This window comes from Neopsephotus bourkii, unplaced genomic scaffold (assembly GCF_033783945.1).
Source record: "Neopsephotus bourkii isolate Nb327-2 ecotype Australia unplaced genomic scaffold, CSIRO-AGI_Nbou_v1 NB_678, whole genome shotgun sequence".
In the NCBI taxonomy this organism is placed as follows: Eukaryota; Metazoa; Chordata; class Aves; order Psittaciformes; family Psittacidae; genus Neopsephotus; species Neopsephotus bourkii.
In genome coordinates this window covers 444,488-465,844 of record NW_026901177.1, presented here as the reverse complement: position 1 = coordinate 465,844, position 21,357 = coordinate 444,488, and the positions used below count along the sequence as shown (strand labels likewise).

The 21,357-nt window shown below is 42.5% G+C and overlaps 1 protein-coding gene and 1 long non-coding RNA gene across 10 annotated transcripts in view; one reads left to right on the top strand and one right to left on the bottom strand.

Moving 5' to 3' along the window:
* MCF2L2 (MCF.2 cell line derived transforming sequence-like 2) overlaps positions 1-21,357 on the bottom strand; it is a 183,440-nt gene that overhangs the window by 150,313 nt on the left and 11,770 nt on the right. For 2 of the 9 annotated variants that reach the window (XM_061353482.1, XM_061353488.1), the window contains exon 1: positions 9,894-10,169. The exons of 1 other annotated variant lie outside the window; for it this stretch is intronic. In XM_061353482.1, coding sequence (XP_061209466.1) covers positions 9,894-10,035 — 142 coding nt within the window. In that variant the 5' untranslated portion in view covers positions 10,036-10,169. Of the gene's footprint in view, positions 1-1,889; positions 2,049-9,893; positions 10,174-21,357 lie in introns of those variants that run through there. 6 more of the 9 variants (XM_061353487.1, XM_061353486.1, XM_061353483.1 and 3 more) reach the window with 6 other exon arrangements.
* On the top strand, positions 8,532-8,824 carry LOC133212270 (uncharacterized). Its single transcript, XR_009725439.1, has 2 exons — positions 8,532-8,633; positions 8,708-8,824. It is a non-coding gene; the product is annotated as an uncharacterized LOC133212270 (long non-coding RNA).

The window sequence follows — 21,357 nt, the reverse complement described above, 5'->3', positions numbered from 1 at the left end:
AACTTTGTGCAAGCTAACGCAGTAGAAATCTGGACAAGCAAGGCCAGAAGCAACACTCCAACTGTCTTGAGCGATCCATGACTGATATGCTGTAATCCCTTGAGAAGGGATAGATCTAGGCCATGGTGTGGATGGAATTTCTTTGCAAGTTTTCCAAAACAAGGTCCATGAAGGAGGGAAATGTTAGAAATTCACACCTTTCTCTGAAGAGCTCAAACCTCTGTGACCCTCAGTGTCTATTTGGGCAGAAGCTGAACTAGTGCCTGATGTGACCTTCTATCTGCTCTGAACTTTTCTCCTTTCATTATGCAAGTTGCAGTCAATATTTCCAAAGCATTCTGTGCAACCTAATGAAGGACATACAGCTTTACCTGAGCGTTGCTTTGCAGGCACATTAAACATTTCTTCCAACTCTAAGTACTTCTTAGGATCATTGCATTTTTCAGTTCATCTCATTGGCTAAATTTAATGTTCACTTTTAACATAAAATTACAGGAGTGGAGAGGTCACAGACCGAAAAGCCCTGTTTAGTGGTTGTGTTTTTCCATGCTCCAGGAGTGGTACGAATTTAGTTACAACAAGCTGTTCTTACAGGCAGGCATAGTACACACTAAGAGTCTACTATAGCTAACTTGGAATAGGGTCAAGAGAAAGCTGTTTGTACCAAAGAACTGAAATAATATCCTCCCATCAGGAAATCTGCTCATGTTCAGTTTCTTGAGTAGGCATACTGGGTCACTATGGTAAGTGGAAAATCTTACCACCTAAAGATGCAAACTACGTTTCAAGTTTACTAAATGAAAGATTCAAGAGAGGCTCAAAGTAGTCATTAGTGGCAATCTCCAAAGGAGATATTTGAATGCTGTCCAAGTAAGAAGGTGAGGATATTATGAACTATCCAGAATCAGCAAAGAGCTAAAGAAACACACCATTCCACATCATTGGCCCAGCAATTGTCAGCAGTTTTTGACAGACACTGCTTGATTTCCCAAAACACACACTGGGATATTAGAAGGGGATCTTATACCCTGCTTCCAAACGAAACACAAACGTTTATCCAATAAAAGGCATTAAAGGCCAAGGTCTAAGCATCAGCTTCAAGAAATTAGTCCAGATTTACAGCAGCATGGCACAGCTCCTTTCTAGTCCCTCAACAGTAAAAACTTGATGGTTTCTAATTTTTGCCAGAGAAAAGTTAATTCGTCTTCCTTCCAAAAAACATGCTTCACAACAATGCTGTATGTTAGAACAAAAATTCATGCTCATAGAATGGAAGACAACAAAGGAAGGTTTCACATTTCCACACTGTCATGTTAAAATCCAAGACTAACAAAAAGCACATGTCACAAACTGCAAAGCTAAGATACATTCATGACAATACTTGGATACCAAGCTCATCAAGAGAGGACAGTCTATGTGGCAGACTTCATGCCTTCCTCCCCAGAACTTGCCAGCAGATAGTTCCACAGCTGAAACAGCATCTTAGAAAATTTCTACCCACTGTCTCTGCTCCGAATTACTGTATCCGGCAAAATTGTTTCAGAGCCTATTCGTACAATTTTTGAGGGACCGTTTGGCACAGGAGCTGCAGTACTGTTTACTTACTCACTCCTGAACAGAGGCCAGTTAGCTCAAAAATATTTCCCTGGTTACTACCATTGAAGACAAACAGTGAGCCATAACAGCCATCGCTGTTGCCAGCAGTACTCTGAACACATACCTCAGTTACAGGACTCACAGCCAACCTCTCTGCCCAAGGAGACCCAGCCACCCTTTCAGCAGCCTTCTCCAAGCTGTCACCACTCTCTCAGTTCAGATGCCCATCAGGAAAAGCAACAAAAACAGACTGCAAAAAGTGATGCCTCCCCTTTAGACCCACACACACTCACAAGCATGTGCCCTCCTTTGTGTTGCTGGCTGGCTTCTCTGCAGTCTTTCTGTGGTAATGAGTTCATACGAGGCAGAGAGGGCAAATGGAGGAGCAGCCTCCTGTGGAAGCAGTCCTGGATCTAACCAACAGTGTACCAAACAGCTGATGCTTTCCTGGAGGAGACTGCACAAATTGCTTAGTAACTGCTCCAACGGAAACCGCAGCAGAGACCTCCAACACACCATACCCAGGCTTTAACCCTCCCTAAAGTACCGCTAGCTTTTCCCCTCCCAGGCAGCTCTCCATTCAGACCCTTAGACACTTTGGAGGAATTCACAGCTTAGCACAAACAAAGGTACATCCCAACAAGAGGCAAAACAAATTCACTTGCTCAGACTAAGGCATGGAAAGGGCTCTCATTAAAATAAATAGTAGAGTATTCATGGCCAAGGGAAACCAATAGTGCTGCTATGAATGGCTGTCTCAGCGTACTATCCCGAAGGCACACCCACACACCAAAGCACAGTAGTGTTATTTAAAGACAAAGGAGAAGACTGCATGAGACCTATGAATTTGGCTAGAAACATGATGATAACTCTTGAGCAGTGGAGTAATCAGTTCTACATCTCTAGTTCAATAAATACTTCAGGACACAAGTTTGCACAGCACATGAAAAGAGTTCACATGTGCTTTCTTGTTGGTGTGGCAATGGTGACATGGCATGTATAGCTGTTTGAAGTAATACCAAGTCACCATTTTAGCATTAAGCTGCTTGATAAAATTGTACCTTTACTACCACAAACCCCAGCATCTCAGTCACTTCAGAAGTCACTCTTTACCTAGGGTGCAGCAAAGCAGTTCTGCCCTAGGATGCATGATGTAGTAGTAACAATTTTGGGTTTTGTGTCTTGCCAGCAGTCAGGCTCAAAAAAGACAAGTGTCATTTGTTTTACAGATAGAGAAATTAAGGCATGGGGAGAGGAATCCAGGTCACCAGCCAACCTCAGTTTCCCCCACCTGTTACAGACAGACACTATTAGGTGGATAAAGGTAGACTAGGAGAGGAGGAAGGTGTATGGTATGTTTTTACATTGCAGTTTATTTCCCCATCATCTCCAAACTGCATGCTAAACAGATTAATTTACCAGCTGCAGTGAGTGCGTAATGTTACTCTCTGCTGCCTATACCGATGTAAATGTCCACGTGTAACTAATTTACAGCCAATATCTGTTGAGACACATTCTGCTCTTAGAAGGGGAGGCTGTGAGCAGGAGACACCTCCAGCTCTGCTTGTGCGCAGCGAACAGACAATAGTCCAGCTACTCACAGAGACCCAGCTCATCTTCAGTGGGAGCCCTGCAACAGGCAGCAGAGTCGGTGCAGAGCTGAGTTCCACAGCCAGATGCTGGTGCGGTGCCCTGCCCTCTCCCAGGCAGCATTCCTAACCTCCCTGCAGAGACTCATTGTCTCTAAGAGCAGAGGTCAAAGAAGCTCCAAAGCATTATGGACAAGCGTTCACATCAATGTAAATGGCTAAAAATGTGCCAATGATTGCGCTCCAAAAATGATGTTAAACCCATGTGTAGAGATGCTGCAGAAGTAGCAGATCCAGCTGTGGAGTTATAAAACTAAATTCTACTCTGCAAGTGAATGTAAATAACCAACTTTATGGTGGATTCCTGAGATAAGGAATGAACTCACTGTAGAACAGGTACCAAGAAATTCCTCTTAGACCACTACAAGCTCAAAGGAAAGCTCATCAGGCAGCACTTTTAATTTTGTAAGCTAGATTTACAAGTGTCTGACATTTTTTCATTTGCATAATTAGCAAAGGTAATTCCAGTGTGCATCTGTAAAATGTCTTTGCCAAGCTGAAAAGGCTTAAGTTGTGTCTCAGTAGAACAACAGATGCACTATCCAAATACTGTCCCACCAGCGTACAGCACATGGAATATAGTAACACTGATGTTTCAGGTTTTGTTACTGGCAAACATCTGCAGTGCATATGGAAGTTTACTTAAAAAAAAAAAAAATCAAAAAAAAAAATTCAAAGGTCTGATCCCTCCTTTCTATAATACACCCCAGTTTCATTGAAATAACTCTCACCATCTGAGCATCAGATCCCACATGTTCATGTGTTCACACCTGATATGGGTCTCCATATGGATATGGGTCTCCAAAAGCATGACAAGGAATGGCTTGTACCTAAATGCCTCTATCTCAGAGAACATCCTCCCAGAGTCTTTCACTGCAGCACTAGGGGGGACCACTAGGTTCATTGTGTTTGACTTAGTGAACACACAAGAAGTTCACAGAAATTGGATTAAACCAGCATTTTAGAAAGCTCTTTAATCTTATGTCAAAGACTCCAGGCAACTACAAATCCACTTCTCCCCCTAAAGCTGGCCTAACACAAATAAATTGGCTTGTGTTTCAAAGCTCTCACTTTAATTTCCAGTCAACTGATTCTTACTGTGGTTTTGACTTAAAAATTTGGTAGCTGCCCCCAGTGTTATTTTTTCTCAGGCAGATCTCCCTTCTTGAGTCTTGGGTCAAAGGGAAATGGAACAGGGTATCCCATTCCTTTACCTCTTCCCATCTCACCTCAGTTTTCCCACTGCTAGTAGAGTATGACATTAGTAATTAAGAGTAACCCAATTTCATAATCAGATCTTCAGTCATGTAGACTCTTGCTCCTTAGAGGCCCCCACAGCAGCATACCGCACCAAGGTGGTGACTCAAGGTTTTAAACAAATAGCCTGAACTCAGCAATCCCCAATTTAATGACTCACAGTCACGGTTTCTGGATATGAAAAAAGTACTGTCATTGTGCAGAACAACGTTGCTGAGACACCCTGGCTTAGAAAAAGGTGAAAAAAAAGGTAAATGTTTGCTCAATAATTCTTGTCTGTTTTAATAGCCTGGAGGAGTTTTTTCCCCCTTGAGAAATCGAATGAACTAAGAGGATCAGAAATCTGTGTAACAAGACACCTGGTATAGTCCAAATATTAACACATAGAAAGCTGGATTGCTACAACCAAACTTTATTTATCATTCTTTTATACTTGAGCACAAACAATTCTACTAAATAACATCCAGGTGGTGAAGGAGGTGAGTCCATGACTTAGAAACCTCACTAGGCAGGCTAATCCACAGCAAGATGCAGATAATAAAGAAGCAGCGTAATTTGTACACAAGATTAACATATTAGCACTGCAGAATTGGATACTTAAGCAGGACTTGAAGCAGCAGAACTGAAAATGGAGACCAAGCTTTGTGGGCACAACCAGGGTGAGAGCTCTGCACAGATGCTCTCCAACCTTCCAGTGTATTCTGCACAATTTCCCCCTGAAATCTCCCTAGACAGTTTACACTACAGTTTTGGCAATACAAGAAAAGGAAACTGAGCTATTAGATTGTGGTAATAAGTCCCACAAGTTAACAAAACATTACCAATTACAGCAATCTGTCTGTGCTTAATGCTTTTCCATTTCAAGTTGTTTCTTGCTCTGGTATCATGGGAGGAACGGAAAAGCATAAATACCCAGAAGGCCTCTGCTATAACTTGCCCTTCAAGAATTTGTTCTCTTGATCTTCTCAGTACTACATTTCATTTATCTCTCAAAACTCCTTTTAAATGGAAATCAAGCTATACCTTCCCTATTTTCATCACCATTCTCTGGACTTTTCTGATTGGGTGAACAGAGCTCAGTATTGCTCAATAGCAGCAGAGCAGGCTGCATATCAATAGGAACAGCTAAAGAGAGACACAACATTTAAGATGAACTTTTCTCAGAAAAGTTTCTGTGGAAAACATAATAATATTTTATTTTAGCTATTTTCTTCGCAGTGAGAGCCAGCTGAAAAACATTTATCCCGGGTTCCCTTGGTAGCACTTTATATTAAAGACAATAGATACAGTATGAAAATGAAACAAGCAAAATCCTGAGCAACGCACAGGGAAGCACTGTGACTGAGTTGAAAGGAGTTTAGAATTATCTTCTACTTATACACTTCCACTGCAGATTTCAGTCTTCACATGAAACAGTCACTTTCTCCAGTAACTAGCACCTTTGTGGAAAGGTCAGCCATGTGGGAAAGAAAAAGCATTTCTCATTTATTTCACTATTGAAGGTAGAAAAGCTCAAAAAAGCCAGTTTTCCCAGTTTATATCCAAAAGGCCTTCGATCCAGGGCCAGATACCTCCACTAGTTTCACATAAACAACACACTCCTTTCCCTCGATATTAAGCTCTAGTACAAGGTCATCCTGACAGAAATAAACCAGTCCCTTTTCCTCCCTGAACAGATAGATCTGAAGAACTACTTTTTATTTCCAGTAGTAAGAGAGACACATCAGTAGAACTGAGAACAAGCACCCATGACTACTGGACAGACAGAACTGTGGCATTCCTCTCTCCTACAGGAGTACTAAATCAGAAAAACTCTGTTAGCACAAGAGACAGGTCCCCATCCTACTGGCAAGGAGGATCTTTCCTGCTTTTGCAGCAACAGCAAAATCCTGAATAGCCTCAGTAATCGTAGAACCATAGAATAGTTAGGGTTGGAAAGGGCCTTGAGATCATCTAGTTCCAACCCCCTGCCATGGGCAGGGACACCTCACACTAAACCATGGCACCAAAGGCTCCATCCAACCTGGTCTTGAACACTGACAGGGACGGAGCATTCACAACCTCCCTGGGCAACCCATTCCAGTGCCTCACCATTCTCACAGTAAAGAAATTCTTCCTTGCATCTAACCTAAACTTCCCCTGAACTGTTCAATCCTTAGTGTCTGCAGACTCATGACCCTGTTTTATGCAGCCACCAACCTTGAGCACAGGTGAAAAAATACACATTTACTTACTTAAAGATATATGCTCTGCATGCAGCCTTAAGCTCCACAGCATGCAGAAGCATAGTCTAATCAGCCAATGCTCATCCATCCATGTAAAGCGCTAGTAGATGCGTGGTTGTATTGGAGGACTCAAGCACCACAACGAGGCAAGCTAATTAAGAGCATCTGAAGCCGGAGATCCATTTTCATAGGAGGTGTCCCCAGGCAGAAAAGTTCTTAACTAGCAGTTGGGTGACATGAATGGTCTCGTCAGTGCTATAAAGGCATACAAGCCACTGTCCAAGAACGAGATATTTCATGACATGAGGCTAACACTTTGCTTTCAGCTTCAGTATTTCTTTTGTGAGAAACTGAGAGCACTACAAGGAGGACCAACTCTGGACAGGAGTCCCTGCCACATTTCCTACCTGGCTTCTGCAAGCTCTTTCCCTTTGGTTGTCAGTTATAGCAACTTGGAGCTGCAGCCCTCAGAGAGTCCTAAGTTCACATACTGGTACTCCAAGTAGCACCATCAGACTCCAGAGGGGAATTCAGCACCAGTAGATGAGTTCATAAAGCAAGGTCCTTCCTCTACCTTTTGCTGGGAGCTGGGGCTGTGGAGCTCTGAGCAGTCATCACAGGGCCATAGGGAAGCTGCTCTTCAACTAAACCCTTACAGTGGTACATTATTTTTATAAATACACACCATTTTCATCTTTTTACATGAGCAGAAAACTACAACCAAGCTTTAAACCACTCATCAAAATAAATTGCATTGAATCGAAAGAAGCCTTGAACTTGCATGATCCAGGAACTGGATTAGATTGGCACAGTGTTGCTTGCTATGGGGTACTGCTGATGAAAGGCAGGTTACGGCAGGCCACTGCAGGCTTGACTGCAACCACATGACCTCCATTTCTGCTGTAGTTGCCTGTGTTCCTTCCATCTCTTCTCATTCTGATACATAGTACAGGAGAGAAAATTACCACATAATATTCACAGAGCTCCAAAGGTGTGGTCTGCATGTGAAAAACGCTTCCTACGAACTAGTCCTCAACAACACTCCATCTTTACACTGACCCTAAGTGAGAATGAAGTCAGAATACACCAGAGTTCCATAATCCTGCATTGCCACTATGTTCAGACAGAGCCAGCCTGAGAAAAAGACAGCTAGAGTTTGTCAAGGAGTCTTTGCTAGTATCAAAGGACTAGCAAGATGAGGCAGGCAGAGCCAAAGTTCTCTGGGACAGATCATTTTTCTTCTCCTGCATTTATGTCACCTATTGCAACTGGAAACTGGTCTAACCTTCAAGGATAGCTACATCATCAGAATCTACTGTTTATGAAGGTGGGTAATTCCCACTGCTTCTGCTTTGCAGATAAGGAAAGTAATGCCAAAACTAGAGATGAGTACAGGGTCAGAGGCAGTTCAGAGCAGGAGCAAAGAATCCAGGCAGTGTTGGTGTTATGAATTCCTGTGCCCTCTTGCCAGCTCCTCAGCCACTTTCTAACATTGTCACCACATGCAGAGTTTGTCACTAGTGTATTCTCATAGCTCACACAGCTCTATTACACACAACTGAGGGCACCATGCCCCTAGAAATTACCTAACTTCTGTCCCTCCTGATGCCTCACTGGCAGAATTTATAATAAAAGCAGTTGAAGACGCTTTCTGCTTCACAAAGTGGCAACAGGCTCAGACTGACTTGACGTATCTGCTCTCTAGCAGAAAATGATTTTCCGAGGGATTTCCACTCATCCTCTATGCCAGGTCATCTCTATATGTGAGAAGCAGGGAAGGTGTTTCCCTGGGAACAGTAACCATGGCAAATCTCTAACCAGTGTCTTCCCCTCTTTACCTATAGGAAGAAAAGGAACAGCAGATGCCTGAGCTCTGCCTCCAGCAGGCCCATGGGCCCCCAAAGCTGTAAGCAACCTGGAAGCACCTGATCGAAGATTCAAGAAGGAACTTCAATTAATTCTGTTCTGCCTCTTACTCAGATACCAGACATTTCTGCCATGCTGTGCTGAACTCAGAATGCCTCATTACAAAGAGTGCAACTGGAAACATCAGTGTTACTGAAAGGTCAGCCAAATACAACAACGTGTAAGTAGGCACTGAGCCCAAAAATCAGTGTGGATAGATAGCCAGTAGAAGCAGAGGTACAATGGACTAGCTTTGCAGTTTTCAAGCCCTGGCATTGTGTGCTAGAGCCCCACTAAAGAAAGCATCTGCAAACCCCAATTTGCCAGCAAATGACCTGCTTCTGGTCCACCTCTTTTTCTGCAGAATATTCTCGATATACCAGATTGAATACAACTCTTTGCTGAAGAAATAATTAAAACATAATAAACACTTAAGTTGAATGCAGAATCATATTGAATACTTTAGGGGATCTTTTTGACATGTAATAGAGAACTTGCAATAAATTTCTGGATCTGAGGTTTGATAAGTGTTCATTCAAGTTAACAGAGCAAATGACACCAAAGGGTTCCTCTGTTAATCTTTCTCTCACATGACACATGGAGAAAAAATGTTCTATGATTCAGCAATCAAACAGCCAACAGCCTAGATCTCAGCTACCATCACTCCACTTCAGAGTTAACATGCAGCTAGCACAAATTACCAGGACACCAGCAGCAACCTGCTCAGAGTGGAATACTACCCTATACCAAGACTGACTCACATGGGGCACAAAAAGCTTGATAGTCCAAGTTTCTGTTATGAGTACAGTGAAACCAGAAACTTTACAATGAGAAAGATATTAACATTCTACATAGTAATTTAAGAGCACAGGGTGAGAGGGTCAATGGGGTCATTAAACCTACTGCCCTAACACAAACGTTCATCAAAAGCTATTTTACATGCACAACAAATACCTGCTCTGGGCATATACAGAAACCCCAGTGTCTAACACTCAAATGAAATAAACATCCATTCAGAATAAGTCTAGCACTTATTTTAAACCTCCTCTAGGTCAAATCACTGCAAGTATCCCAGAAATATGCAGCCAAGTCAAATGATGCACTCATACCTGAGTAAATATTCAAATCCAGCTAGTTGCCTTTACCACTGACTCCTCAGAGAAAGCATTAGAAAAATAATCCTTTTTTGCACATCTCCTAGGAATGCAACACAGCTACCACTAAGAGAAAGTGCTATTTCTTTTAAAGATGCTGCACATACCTTTCTTTGCCATGCGCTCCAGTCTAATGCATCCTCCTATAAAGTCATGATAAGATTTCATTTCTCCTTCTGTTATCCGGACAGCAGTGAAAGGTAGATTCCTGGGCACCTGTTGTCCACATTTCCAACACCAAGAAGCCATTGCCACAGCTTAGGAGATTCTTGACAGGAATCTGCTCTTTCAGGTTGCTGGAATTCAGCCTGATTCTTCAGCCGTCAGTCCAGGCTGCTGATTTTATCCCACTTAGTTCATTCAAGGTCACCCACGCCAGCAGGATGTTCACCATTGCAATTGGCTAAGACTTTTATAGGCTTACTGACTGTGTTTGTTTCTCCTTCCTTCCAATATCAGTTTACTTTATTCTCTCATTCAGAATGAAAGCTGTGAACCTCAGCACAGCCCATGCCCTGAATGGCTTCCTTATCATTAATTTAAAGCTATCTTATAAGCAACAATGAAGAGAAGATCCCAGAAGCACATTGCAAGATCACAGGCTGTCTCTTCAAAAGCATGCCAGATATGATCATGAAGACTTTTTTCTTAAGAAAACATTTTTCTTCATGATTTTTGGTTCCTTTTGTGCTTATGATTTTATGATTCACCACTGAGAATAGATTTTTTACTGCTGCATTTCAGCTTGGATGGCGCAAGGAGACTGCTCTGCAGAGCTGCTCAACCAATTACTCATATGCCTGGCAGTGGCACTGGGAGGCTGCAACTGTACAGAAAAGCCCGCTGCTGCTGTGCACAGTCCCTGCTCATAAGATCTGATAATCTAAATGAACAGAGTAGCAAATGGAGGACAGAAGAGAAATAATGCTGGCAGACATGCTCTGTTAGCTGTGCAATCCCCAGCCGAAATTCTGTTTAAAAAAAGAACTTAGATCCATCAGTTTGACAGCAAAAGGAGAAATCTGAAACATACATTCAGATATCTCTTTTGAAGGGGCTGGATGTTTAGGTCAATTTTTTTTCACTTTAATAACCAATATAACACAAAGCATTGGTTAGAGAGCCTGGTGAAGAAACTAGTACTAGGGGAACTGAGTGCAGAGAGCACCCAGTCCCGGTGCAGGGAGGAAAAAAAGGGAGCCTTCCCTGGAACAGGGAGAGGACTGCACAGGAGAGGCATGAACGGGCACAAGGCCAACACTGGTGATGGTAAAAGGAATACAATAAAAACCTACTGAATCGGGGCTGAGCTGCAACACAGAGCTCAACTGCAGGGACCTGAGTACAGAACAAGGTTCCTGCGGGGATCTTATACACAGGCCAGGAGAGTCTTTGCCTTCCTCTGCCTCAATCACTACTACCCGTTTCCACTTTACATAGTTGCACCCAGTATTGTTCATTTCATGACCCTCCCACATCACTTATCCCTAGATATGGAGTGGAAGAGGAGAAGCCTAATTAATACAAATCAGGGAAAGAACTAGAAGGGACAAAGATGCCCAGGAGAAAAGAGTCTCACATGATACCATTATTTAAATGGTGAATAACTAGATAGACAGGCATGAATGCTTGTAAGCTAAAACATACAGAAGTCAACTCATTTCTAGTTCTTTCCCATTCCACAAACTTCAGCTTCTTCAAACCTTATGCAGCTTCTCCCCTGCCAACTCTGCTGCTTCTCAACCACACAGTGAGCTGTTTAACTTTCCTAACCCAGCATACACAAACTGATCATGCAGTAGAATAACTACCAGATTTGAGTAGTGAGGTTCAGGACCTCTTCTTTTGATGAAAGGAAGCTATAAAGGGATTTCCACTGTTAAAGTGACAGATCTGTGCTCCCTCCCTTCCCCCCTTCCCAATTTGCTGCATGGCATGAAGCTGGTCACCCTCCTGCTCTTTGCCTTTGCCAAAACCCTGCCTGCAAAGTGAGGACAGTGATGTACTGAGCTGTTGACCTGATTCATTAGCATTTATAAAATATTTATTAGAGCTCCCATAAAGAAATTCCCAGGCGACTGCAATATTTTACATAGAGCAGTGGCACAGGAGGCAGAATTTATTTGTAGCGAACTGCCATCGTGAGATCAGAAAATCAGAAATATAACCCAGCAGTTTTATCTTAAAGCCTTGTTTCCATCCTCTTTTCTGTCATTACAGGGTCTTAAGGTGTCCTTCCTTACACAAGCAAATATGACATACCTTGGAAAGCAAGCTTTTCTGACACTATGCTCATGCGTATGTTTGACATACACAACATAACTGCATTTCAGCCTTGCATATAGGTAGGTATATAATGGGGGAGAATCCAGCATTTGTAACAATACACTTCTTTTTTTTTGCCAATTTTTTGCCAGCCTCCTTTGCATACACTGTTCCCCCATAGCTTAGCAATGGGAGAATCCGTGAGACTCTGTTCCAAGGGGGAAATTTAAGACTGGAAGTGGGATGCAAGAAGAAAACTGCCCTAGGTGTGAGCTTCTGAAGCACAGGTAGCCAACAGCACACCCCAAGGAAACTATCTAAAGTCATCTCAGTCTTTGCCTAGGAAACCCCAATCCATTACAATGCTAAATAGACATCTCTGATGTGTGGGGTACCACTGACATCACCCAGCTCCAGAAAGAAAATAAGCTGACTGTAGGTGCTACAACATCTAGCAATAAAGCACATAAGGTTTACCTCAGGGATTAAGCACTGTGCTAGAAGGACTAGGATGGACGGACAGAAGGATCTATTTATTCTTCTGTAAGAGTCATTTCATTTACATTTCACAAGCAGCTGGGCTGGCTTCTCCTAACACATACTGGAGACCTCTAACAAGGGAGCACTAAGAGACCTGCACAGTTTCCTACTACAAAAATTACCTCTTCTGTGGTGCACTGGATGTATCTGCTGCAAGGGCTGGCTTGCAGGAATGTTTTCATGTAACATGAAACATCCTCAGCATGGATAACTGATTCTTCACAATTTTTCTCTCTGAGATGGAAGGTATCAATCTGACTGAAAGCAACTTATTTTTCTTTGCATGCAGAAGAATATAGCAGGGGGAGCAGGTACAGAAAATGGCAACCATGCTTCTTTGGGTCTTCTCCATAGATAACACAGAATGAAGGGCTGCGTTCTGGCTGCTCCAGACAACCACGACAGAATGTTTGGAAAAGCTAAGGAAGAGAACTTTTTCTGCTCATGAACTGCCAGCATTGCCTAGCAACATCATCTGGGTTGGTCTGTCAATGAAAAAGCAAGCAAACTAATAAAAGAAAGTGTCATCAGAAATGACCCCCCCCAAAAAAAAAACAAAACACCAACCCAACCAACAACCACACAGATATCCTTAAATGTCATCAACCAAAACAGCCTGAAGAACTGCACCAGTTCCTAGTTTCATTAGAAATACCAGTTCACCTTGGAATTGGAACTTGCTGACAAGTGCTTGCTGTCATGACTGTATGGCCAGAGGATTGCCATAAATTTAAAGCCAATTCAGTCTAAATCAGTTTAAGTCCCGTATCTCTTTTCACAAAATAACATGCTTTTGCCCCAAAAAGCAGTGCTTCAATGGGTGGTACCACTGTTAACCATGAAACATGCAACAAACATACTAGGTCTCAATGATGCTGGGCCCAGTGGACATAATTTCTTGTGAAGAGTCAAGAATTGAGATTGGGAAAGTATTATGTGACAGAGAAAGGAGTCTGCTTCTGCTGCATGTGTAAATGAGGCAGCTAGAAAATACTGTAAAACACTCCCTGTTTGCAACTTACCCCACACAGTCATTAAGCAACTGTGGGGAAACAGACATCATTTTTTCAACTGAGCCTGTTTCAAGAAAGGTTAGTAGATGAGACTCAAAAATTGCCTCCCTTTTCCATGAATGATTTAAAAACAAACAAAACTCCCAGAACCCCCCAAAAACCCAGTAAAATTAGCAGGAAACAGCTTATTTATTCCTGAAGATCAGCAGCTCCCCCACTTATTCTACACAACTGAGAAATAAGTAATCTAAATCCAAGGACACTATGAAGAATGATACACATAACAGCTAAGAAAAAAAAAATATTTCTGTATTTCATTCCCAAAACACCAGCTTCAGGTTTTACTATTTTTCTGTGATGTTTTATCTAATGTTTGAACTGTTCTTTGATAGCTATGCTGAAACATGCTATTCCTTTTGCATATACCTCCATGACCTTCTTTCTCCCTCCCCACCACGCAGATCACGAATCTGATAAGCCATAAGGCATTTCAGCAGCTTGAAGTTAAGGTTTACTGTCAGAGCACACTGAGTGCTCTTACAGGTACCATCCATTCCATTGTTCAGCTAGAAAATGGAAACTGGTCTTTTCTATTAACCTCCATTTATTTTCTTCCAACTAAAGCAGACCAGGACTCCCTCCCCCTCCTTTTTTAATAAAGGGCTACATCTCAGGCATTGTTTTAAGCCCCAGTGAAGGAACAGAGAAAAAAAATAAATATCTTTGATCTTGAAATTACTTCTATCATACAGCACTGTTGTAACTACATGCAGTTACTGGACTAGAAGGCACTAATTCCAGTGCCATATGGCTTCAGAATCTCATTACACTGATCTGCTTAAAGTGATTTCCTAACTGACGCGCAAAGCATTTTTGGTCATCTTCAACAGTGGGAAACAAGAACTCTGCCACTGCTGGCATACATTTACTCCCATGTGAGCTGCCAAAAGCAGAAGCGAGTATAGAAAAGATCAGGGGACAACCTAGCCTAAGAACTTTTTTTGCCATCTCAAACCTGTATAGACATCCACAGCTAATCAAGGACGATTACCATCATTATTTAAAAAAACAGAACAAGCCAGTGTCATCACTGCTGGATTAGAGAATCTGCCCAGGAGATCAGGAGATGAGTGGAATCTTCATAGGTCAAGCACTGGGCAGGACTTGATGCTGCACCTTCAGTGTTTATTTTATCTAGCTCTCTTGACCTCTGCAGCCAAGGGCACACCAGCAAGAACAGAAGGCATTTCTGTCTTGCTAGGCATCTACTTGGCAAGATAAACAGATACCCAAAGTTACCAATCTGTAACTGGCATAAGGGCAAAGAGCAGCTAGATGCAGGGCCTAGGCCTGGATGCAAAATTATTCCAGTTCTGATAATGAAAATGCCTAAGGATGTGAGGCTAAGAGCCTTCCTGTGCAGGACATACCTAAAAGATAGCTCTTGGCTTAAAGAGACAGGGGAATAAAATTAAACACAAATAAATGCAAAAGGAGCAGATGAGAGAGATATTCGGCAACCCAGAGAAAGTTGTGATCCATAAAACAGCATGCCAGGCCACCATTCTTCCACACTTCTAAACACCATGATCACCTTCCCACCAATGTAGCATGCACTGTGAGAGGTGAATGCACAGGGACAGGCTTTGTGCCACTGCCTTTCAGCAGCACTATGAATGCTGAAAAGTCTCTGGGCATCCAGAAGAGAACATGCTTTTCTCCTCTCTGTACTCTGCCACTGACACACTGAGTCACCTCCCATGTGACACTAACCCTGACTCTTGCTAGCACTGAGTGCATTGCACTGCTCGTTTTTCTCTCCCCCTTTACCTTTTTCTCCCTGCAACCAACCACTGGAGCACTCACAGTGCAGAACAGCTGCTGGATCCATGCAGCAAACACCACCAGGGCAGCTTCTTTCCTTGAGAGGCAACTGTGTACATTCCTTCATGGAAGCAATTTTTCTTTTTTTTTTTTTGTTACTGCAATTCATAACTTACAGCAGATAAAGGAGAACACCAAAAAGAAACAGGGATAAAAATAGGATCTGTTAGAATCACAAGGCTTGCTCATACTCAAGTCTTCTGGACACATGCCAAATAGGAAGAAACAGCTTCTCACATTACAAAGTACAGTAAAGGCATTTCCAGTATTTTATTGCCATCTTTCAAACACTCAACATCAGTTACTATGGGATATTTGGCTTTAGAAATTGTTAATTTTTCCTGTTTGCATGTCTGTGTACTGAGGTTCACTGAGTTACTTTGAGCAGTCCACAAAGAAAAAGGAGGTCCTATCTAGAGTTTTCTAAACACCAAGGCTTCAATTGAGCTCTCAGCTGGCAGATACGCATCAAACACATTCACATCCCCTAAGGCAAGGCTTGCACTCTCCTAGGGAACTGAGGATAAAAACGAGTCAAGACTCCCTCTGGCCGAGCAACTGTGAAGTACATGCTCCTTTTTCCTAGGACAAGGCTACTGCCAGAAACCAGAGGTCTGTCCTGAAGAACCTGCCCACACAGGCAGACACCTGCAAATGAGAGGCTGCAGCATTTTCTTCTGTGTACACAAGCACAATCACACAGAGCAGCTGGACACTGGCATACACCTACACAGAGGCAATAGGAATTTTTCCTGCTCAGCACCTGAGGCTGTACAGCTGTTCCTTACACACATCCACCCACAGCCTTGAACCCCTGAGCCATTCCCAGTTCATCCTCCTCAGCTTTGTCTCTAAGCCATCACCTGTAACGGATTAAAGGTTCTAAAAAGACACAATCTACAGGGTGATTCCTCTAACTATGCCAAAGCAGGATAACCTGCTAGCATGTGCATCAGTGGACACCTCATTTATCTCTCCCCACCCAGAGCAGGGCATTATGCACCAGGGTGCAGCAAGGCCAAGACACTGACCTCAAAGCTGAGCAGTGCAGCTGATGAGATAGGAAATTGCTCTTTAGTCTGCCAGGAAACTCCACTATAAACGTTTCCTGCTGACCAGCACAAATTAACTCAATAAAATGTATCCAAATCCCACATCCGTTTATGGACCTTCGTTTCAATAGGCATAGTCCACTTCATGGAACATAGCATTGAATAGGGGTATGTACTTCTTCAGTGATTCTCAGCTGAGTTCTTTGTCACCACAGAGATGTTGTTGCTTCTATGAAATAGACATTTTTCCATTTAATTGCCAATAACTGGATACAGTTTAAGAATAATATTTTTGGTTTTTTTTTTTAATATCCACCTAAAAACAATTTAGATAAGGCTTGGGAGGGAAGGAAGGAGCAGGAATAATTGCACCTAGTTTTTCCCAACAAAAGCCACCAAACTTTGGTGATGAATGCACGACACCTCCCACTGTCTCAAGAGCCCTTTGAACTGGATTATACTGAGGGCAATCTTTAAGTACAAAGTTGTTCTGCTTAAAGAAGCAACAGCAAAATAGTTTGAAACCAGCTAAAAGCAGTAGATTCACAACTAGGACAATTATGTTGTCAAGAATGAAACCATGACAGAGTTAACAGAAAAAGACTGTTAACATGACCTTAAAGTGGACAGACCTATATGGATCAAAAGGCATGCTACCCTTAACTACTACATGTATCCATAACTACTCCCAAATATAAGTCTGCCTACACTGGACTTCTGATTCTCTGAGGTACTAAAGACATGTGATTGCATTGGTACCACCTGGAGTTAAGAGGCGATCAGTCTTTGTTTCTAAGATCTATAGCAACACTGATGTAGATTAGCATGACCTCTCCTGGACCTGCAAACTAGAAATATCTGCCAAGAACATCTCAGTAGCAGAGCACCCTTTTCAGTTAGCTTTGGAGCATAGCTCCAGATACTGACAGAGGTATACTGCATATGGGCAGTGAACAAGGTTGAACGACACATTATCAGTACATATGCACCACTAAAAGAAATAGATTTTAGCATGTGACACATCTTCTGGAGTCTGCATTTATTTAAGAAGGATTTCAGCTCCCAGCACACCTGCTGCTGCACCAATGCAGGCAGCTGGCAGAGATCTCTCTTATCATGAGGACTTTTGTACAATCTGACTCCACACCCCAGCAGAGAGCAATACCACAGGCAGGCTTCAAGCACCACTCTGTTCACCTAACCAATGCTTCTAGATAGCACTGAAAACCAGCTGTAGCACAAAGGAGATTTAGAGCCAGCCTCCATTCAGCATATCACTGGAATTAATTCTTAAGTAATATAAAGACATTCAGAGTAAATAGCCTCATCTGTTCCTTCTCAAATGCTGCTTCCTCCTAAGATGCTATAACATCTGAAGGATCTACTTTTTCTTTCACCTCTTGTAGCCCTGAAGGCTCCAAGAGCTGTAGGTTAACAACTGAGTGCACAAAACTACTATCTACAGTCACTCTAACTGAAAGAGAATCTAATTGTTTAATGTGCTGCTAAATAAACCATAACTGTTGCTTGCCTCCCTGGGTTCTAAAACACCCATGGAATCTCTTACATGTAATAATATTTCTTTCCTTCTTAAGTCTCTGAACTATGTGAACTGGTAACATTGGACTCAGATCAGGATCCAAGTCTCTCCATACAATACACGAATTTCCAGTCACCCACCTATCCTCCAGGTCTCACATGTAGCCTTCCAGAATCCCACTCATCTTCCCAACAACCTTCAGTTCTTCCAGACACCGTTGCAGCTTCCCACACATCACTCAAGCTTCAAGTCAGCCTTTGAATTACCAAAGCTTTCCAACCCCACCTCCTGTGCACAATACAACCTTCTCTATTTCCTTCTACACCTAAAAATCTACATTCTTCTTTCAGTAGTATCTCTCTCACAGGTCCTTTGGAACAGGCCTGTGGCCGTTCAGCCTGCCACTATTAGTGATAACACCTGCTCCTAATTGCTACCTGCTTTTCAGGTGGGGAAAAATAGTTTCAGCCCCTCTTTAACCCTCTCTTTGCTGCTCCCTTGTAGCATAAATTAACATAATTCTACACAGCATTTTTCTACATGTCTCTTGTTTTAGATATATTTGTTTCAAGAATAGCAAACAACTGTGCAAAAAAACCCCAGCAATATTTTTAACTGTGTCAGAAGCATTGTAAGAACCCACCAATCAAGTTTAAAGTCTCAATACAAACAATAAAGCATAAGGAAAAATCTTCAGCTGGGACCTGAATCCCAAAGTATTCAATTTGTCTAAGATCAATTGCAATTACTGAAGTAAAGCTGGAAGATAAATGGGGACATACCAAAAAATATCCGTTTCTTGGCTGCAGCCTTGAACATGGCACACAGAATGTTTCTCAACTTTATCATTTGTAGATATCCCCCTCTTTCCAACACTGTATTTGAAAAGTGTCTTGCTTATTAAGGCTTTGTAGTGTTGTGTCAAGCTAATTACTACTATGTACACGTTCAGAGGCAGAAGATCTAATATTGAAGGCTGAACTGAAACTGCAAGGAATGAGCTAATTAGTTGTATGAAAACATACTACTAATAACTGAGTTTTAAAACCAGGTTCAGTAACTGATCCCAGTATCAGCACTGGTAGTGGACATGGCAGGTATTTTAGAGCATGTGGGCTGTACTGAGGAGATACTTGCATTTGGCAGCAGAGTGTACTCAGAGTCCTGGGTGCACTAATCAGCCTCAACTGAATGACAGAGCACTCTCATCAGAGACTCCCACCAACACACCCTCCCCATCAGTGCTTCAGCTGCTCCATTTAAGAGAGCCCGCAGTCCCTCTTTTTCTTATGCTGTGGGTAATGCTGTTGCCAGCTGCTTGCTCTTCTTGACCTGGTTTAGACTTGCTAGATTAACTTTGACCTGATATGTCATTTGGATCTGTCACTATCTCTGCTCAAGTATTGTGGGACTGCTCTCTGGGGGGGTGATGAATGATCATAGTAATGACAGCCTTATTTTCCTGTAAAGTGTATTCCTAATCCTTGTATTTCCTGGCAGAAGTTTGGGACTGTTAATAACTTCTATAGGGTTCAACTAACCTGTCAACATCACAACAGAGTTTCACATTTGCTGGAAGAGAAGCTGCCATAAGATTACCTCTTTCTTGTATTTCCTAGAGATTAAAATGAAGCGATGTTCTTACTCCTAAATAGGAAAATGGCTTTTATTTAAAACTTCAACATCTTAGCTCCTAAGGAGATCAAGAATTACACACATGTAGTCAAGCCATGTCTTTTTGTAGTAAATCCTAGATTAGGTCAGAAGCTTAAACAGAGAACTTGTATATCCCGATCTTCAAAGGTTCAGCACCTGTCTCACAGGCTGTGTATCTCTGGAGACCATGCCTTTCTCCGAATTCGTGCTGTGTGGGTAATCTGCACTTAGATGCTGTTGCAGTATGAACGGGGAGGTGGCCTTGCTCTTCTTGGGTTTGTGCAGAGAAATGGTTACACCCTCCTGTGCCCTCTAGTGGCTCCTCTGCAAGACGCAGCGATGGGGACCACCTCAACCTCATCTCAAGCCTCTGTGTCAACAGCAACGCCTGCAGCGCCGTAAGATCTCTTGGAGAAGGAGGTTGAGGGAGTGAGGCTCCTGTGCCTACTTCTGTGACACCCTGCCTTTCAGCTCATCTGAGAAAGGAAGATTAAATGGTTTGATCATATCCTTGAAACACTTTGAGAGTAGAATTTGAGTGCAAAATGGCACTGATGTGCCCTCTCCCCTGCGGTGCATAAGACTACACTAGCAACAGCAGCTGCCTTCCTGAGACCAACAGATCCACACAAACCCTTCACCAGGAAGCAGCCATGCTCTGGCATCCTGCTGGACAGATGAGGATGCAGGGAATGACTGCCTGAGTTTCATCTCTCCTCCTTCCTTTGGCTGGACTGGAAGCCTTGAAGGGTGATGGCAATCCAGCTCTGAAGGGAAAAGTGGGACAGGCGGAGCGTGGCCTGTACAGAACTGCTATTGAAATTACTGGGGGTAGAATGGGCACAGAATATGACTGACAAACTCCTCTTTGCTTCTGTCCAAACAATACTGCTCTTCAAAGTGCATTGGCTGCAAGCTTTCTTTTCCCATTCAAGATACAACTATGCACAAGGCTCTGCTGTATAGCCACAGTGTAATTCAACATGATCCAAAATGACAACTGCACATTGCTGAAACTACATTCTCCCCTAGCTGGAAACAAAGCCAGAAAGAAGGTTTTTTATGAGCTACATATAAAGGACCAAAAAGTCTACCTCAACTGAACTGTGGCTTCAGTCTCTGTGAAGCCTTTTCTGACTTCAGTGTGAAAAGGAAAAAGATACTAGAAATTGGTAACAGTGCAAATATGAGACATGTGAAATGGTGAGGGTAGCTCTGAATCTGTCTTTTAAAAAAACTAGCAATTTTGTTTTCATAAAAAAAAAAGCTGATCACCACAACAAGGATTAATCAGATTTTCCCAGCAGGCTTCCTGCACCAACTGCTGGCATGTAATTGCTGGGAGCTTTCTGATAAGTTATGCACCTGATTACAGCTCAGGGTCATACTGAGGCCATAGCTATTTGTGTTTGAAATAACCTTTTCTCTGAATATCGCAAGATCAATAGTATGGCTCCTATGCATGTCATCAGTTTGGCTTTTATGCTGCAAACACCAGTATTGATCACTTCAGAAATTAAGCTTTGGCTTCAGAGATCTCTGGACCAAAATGTAATGGGTAACAGTGAACTTCAGACTCAAAAGGAGGAAATACTTATAGTCATCCCTTGTTATGTGAAGG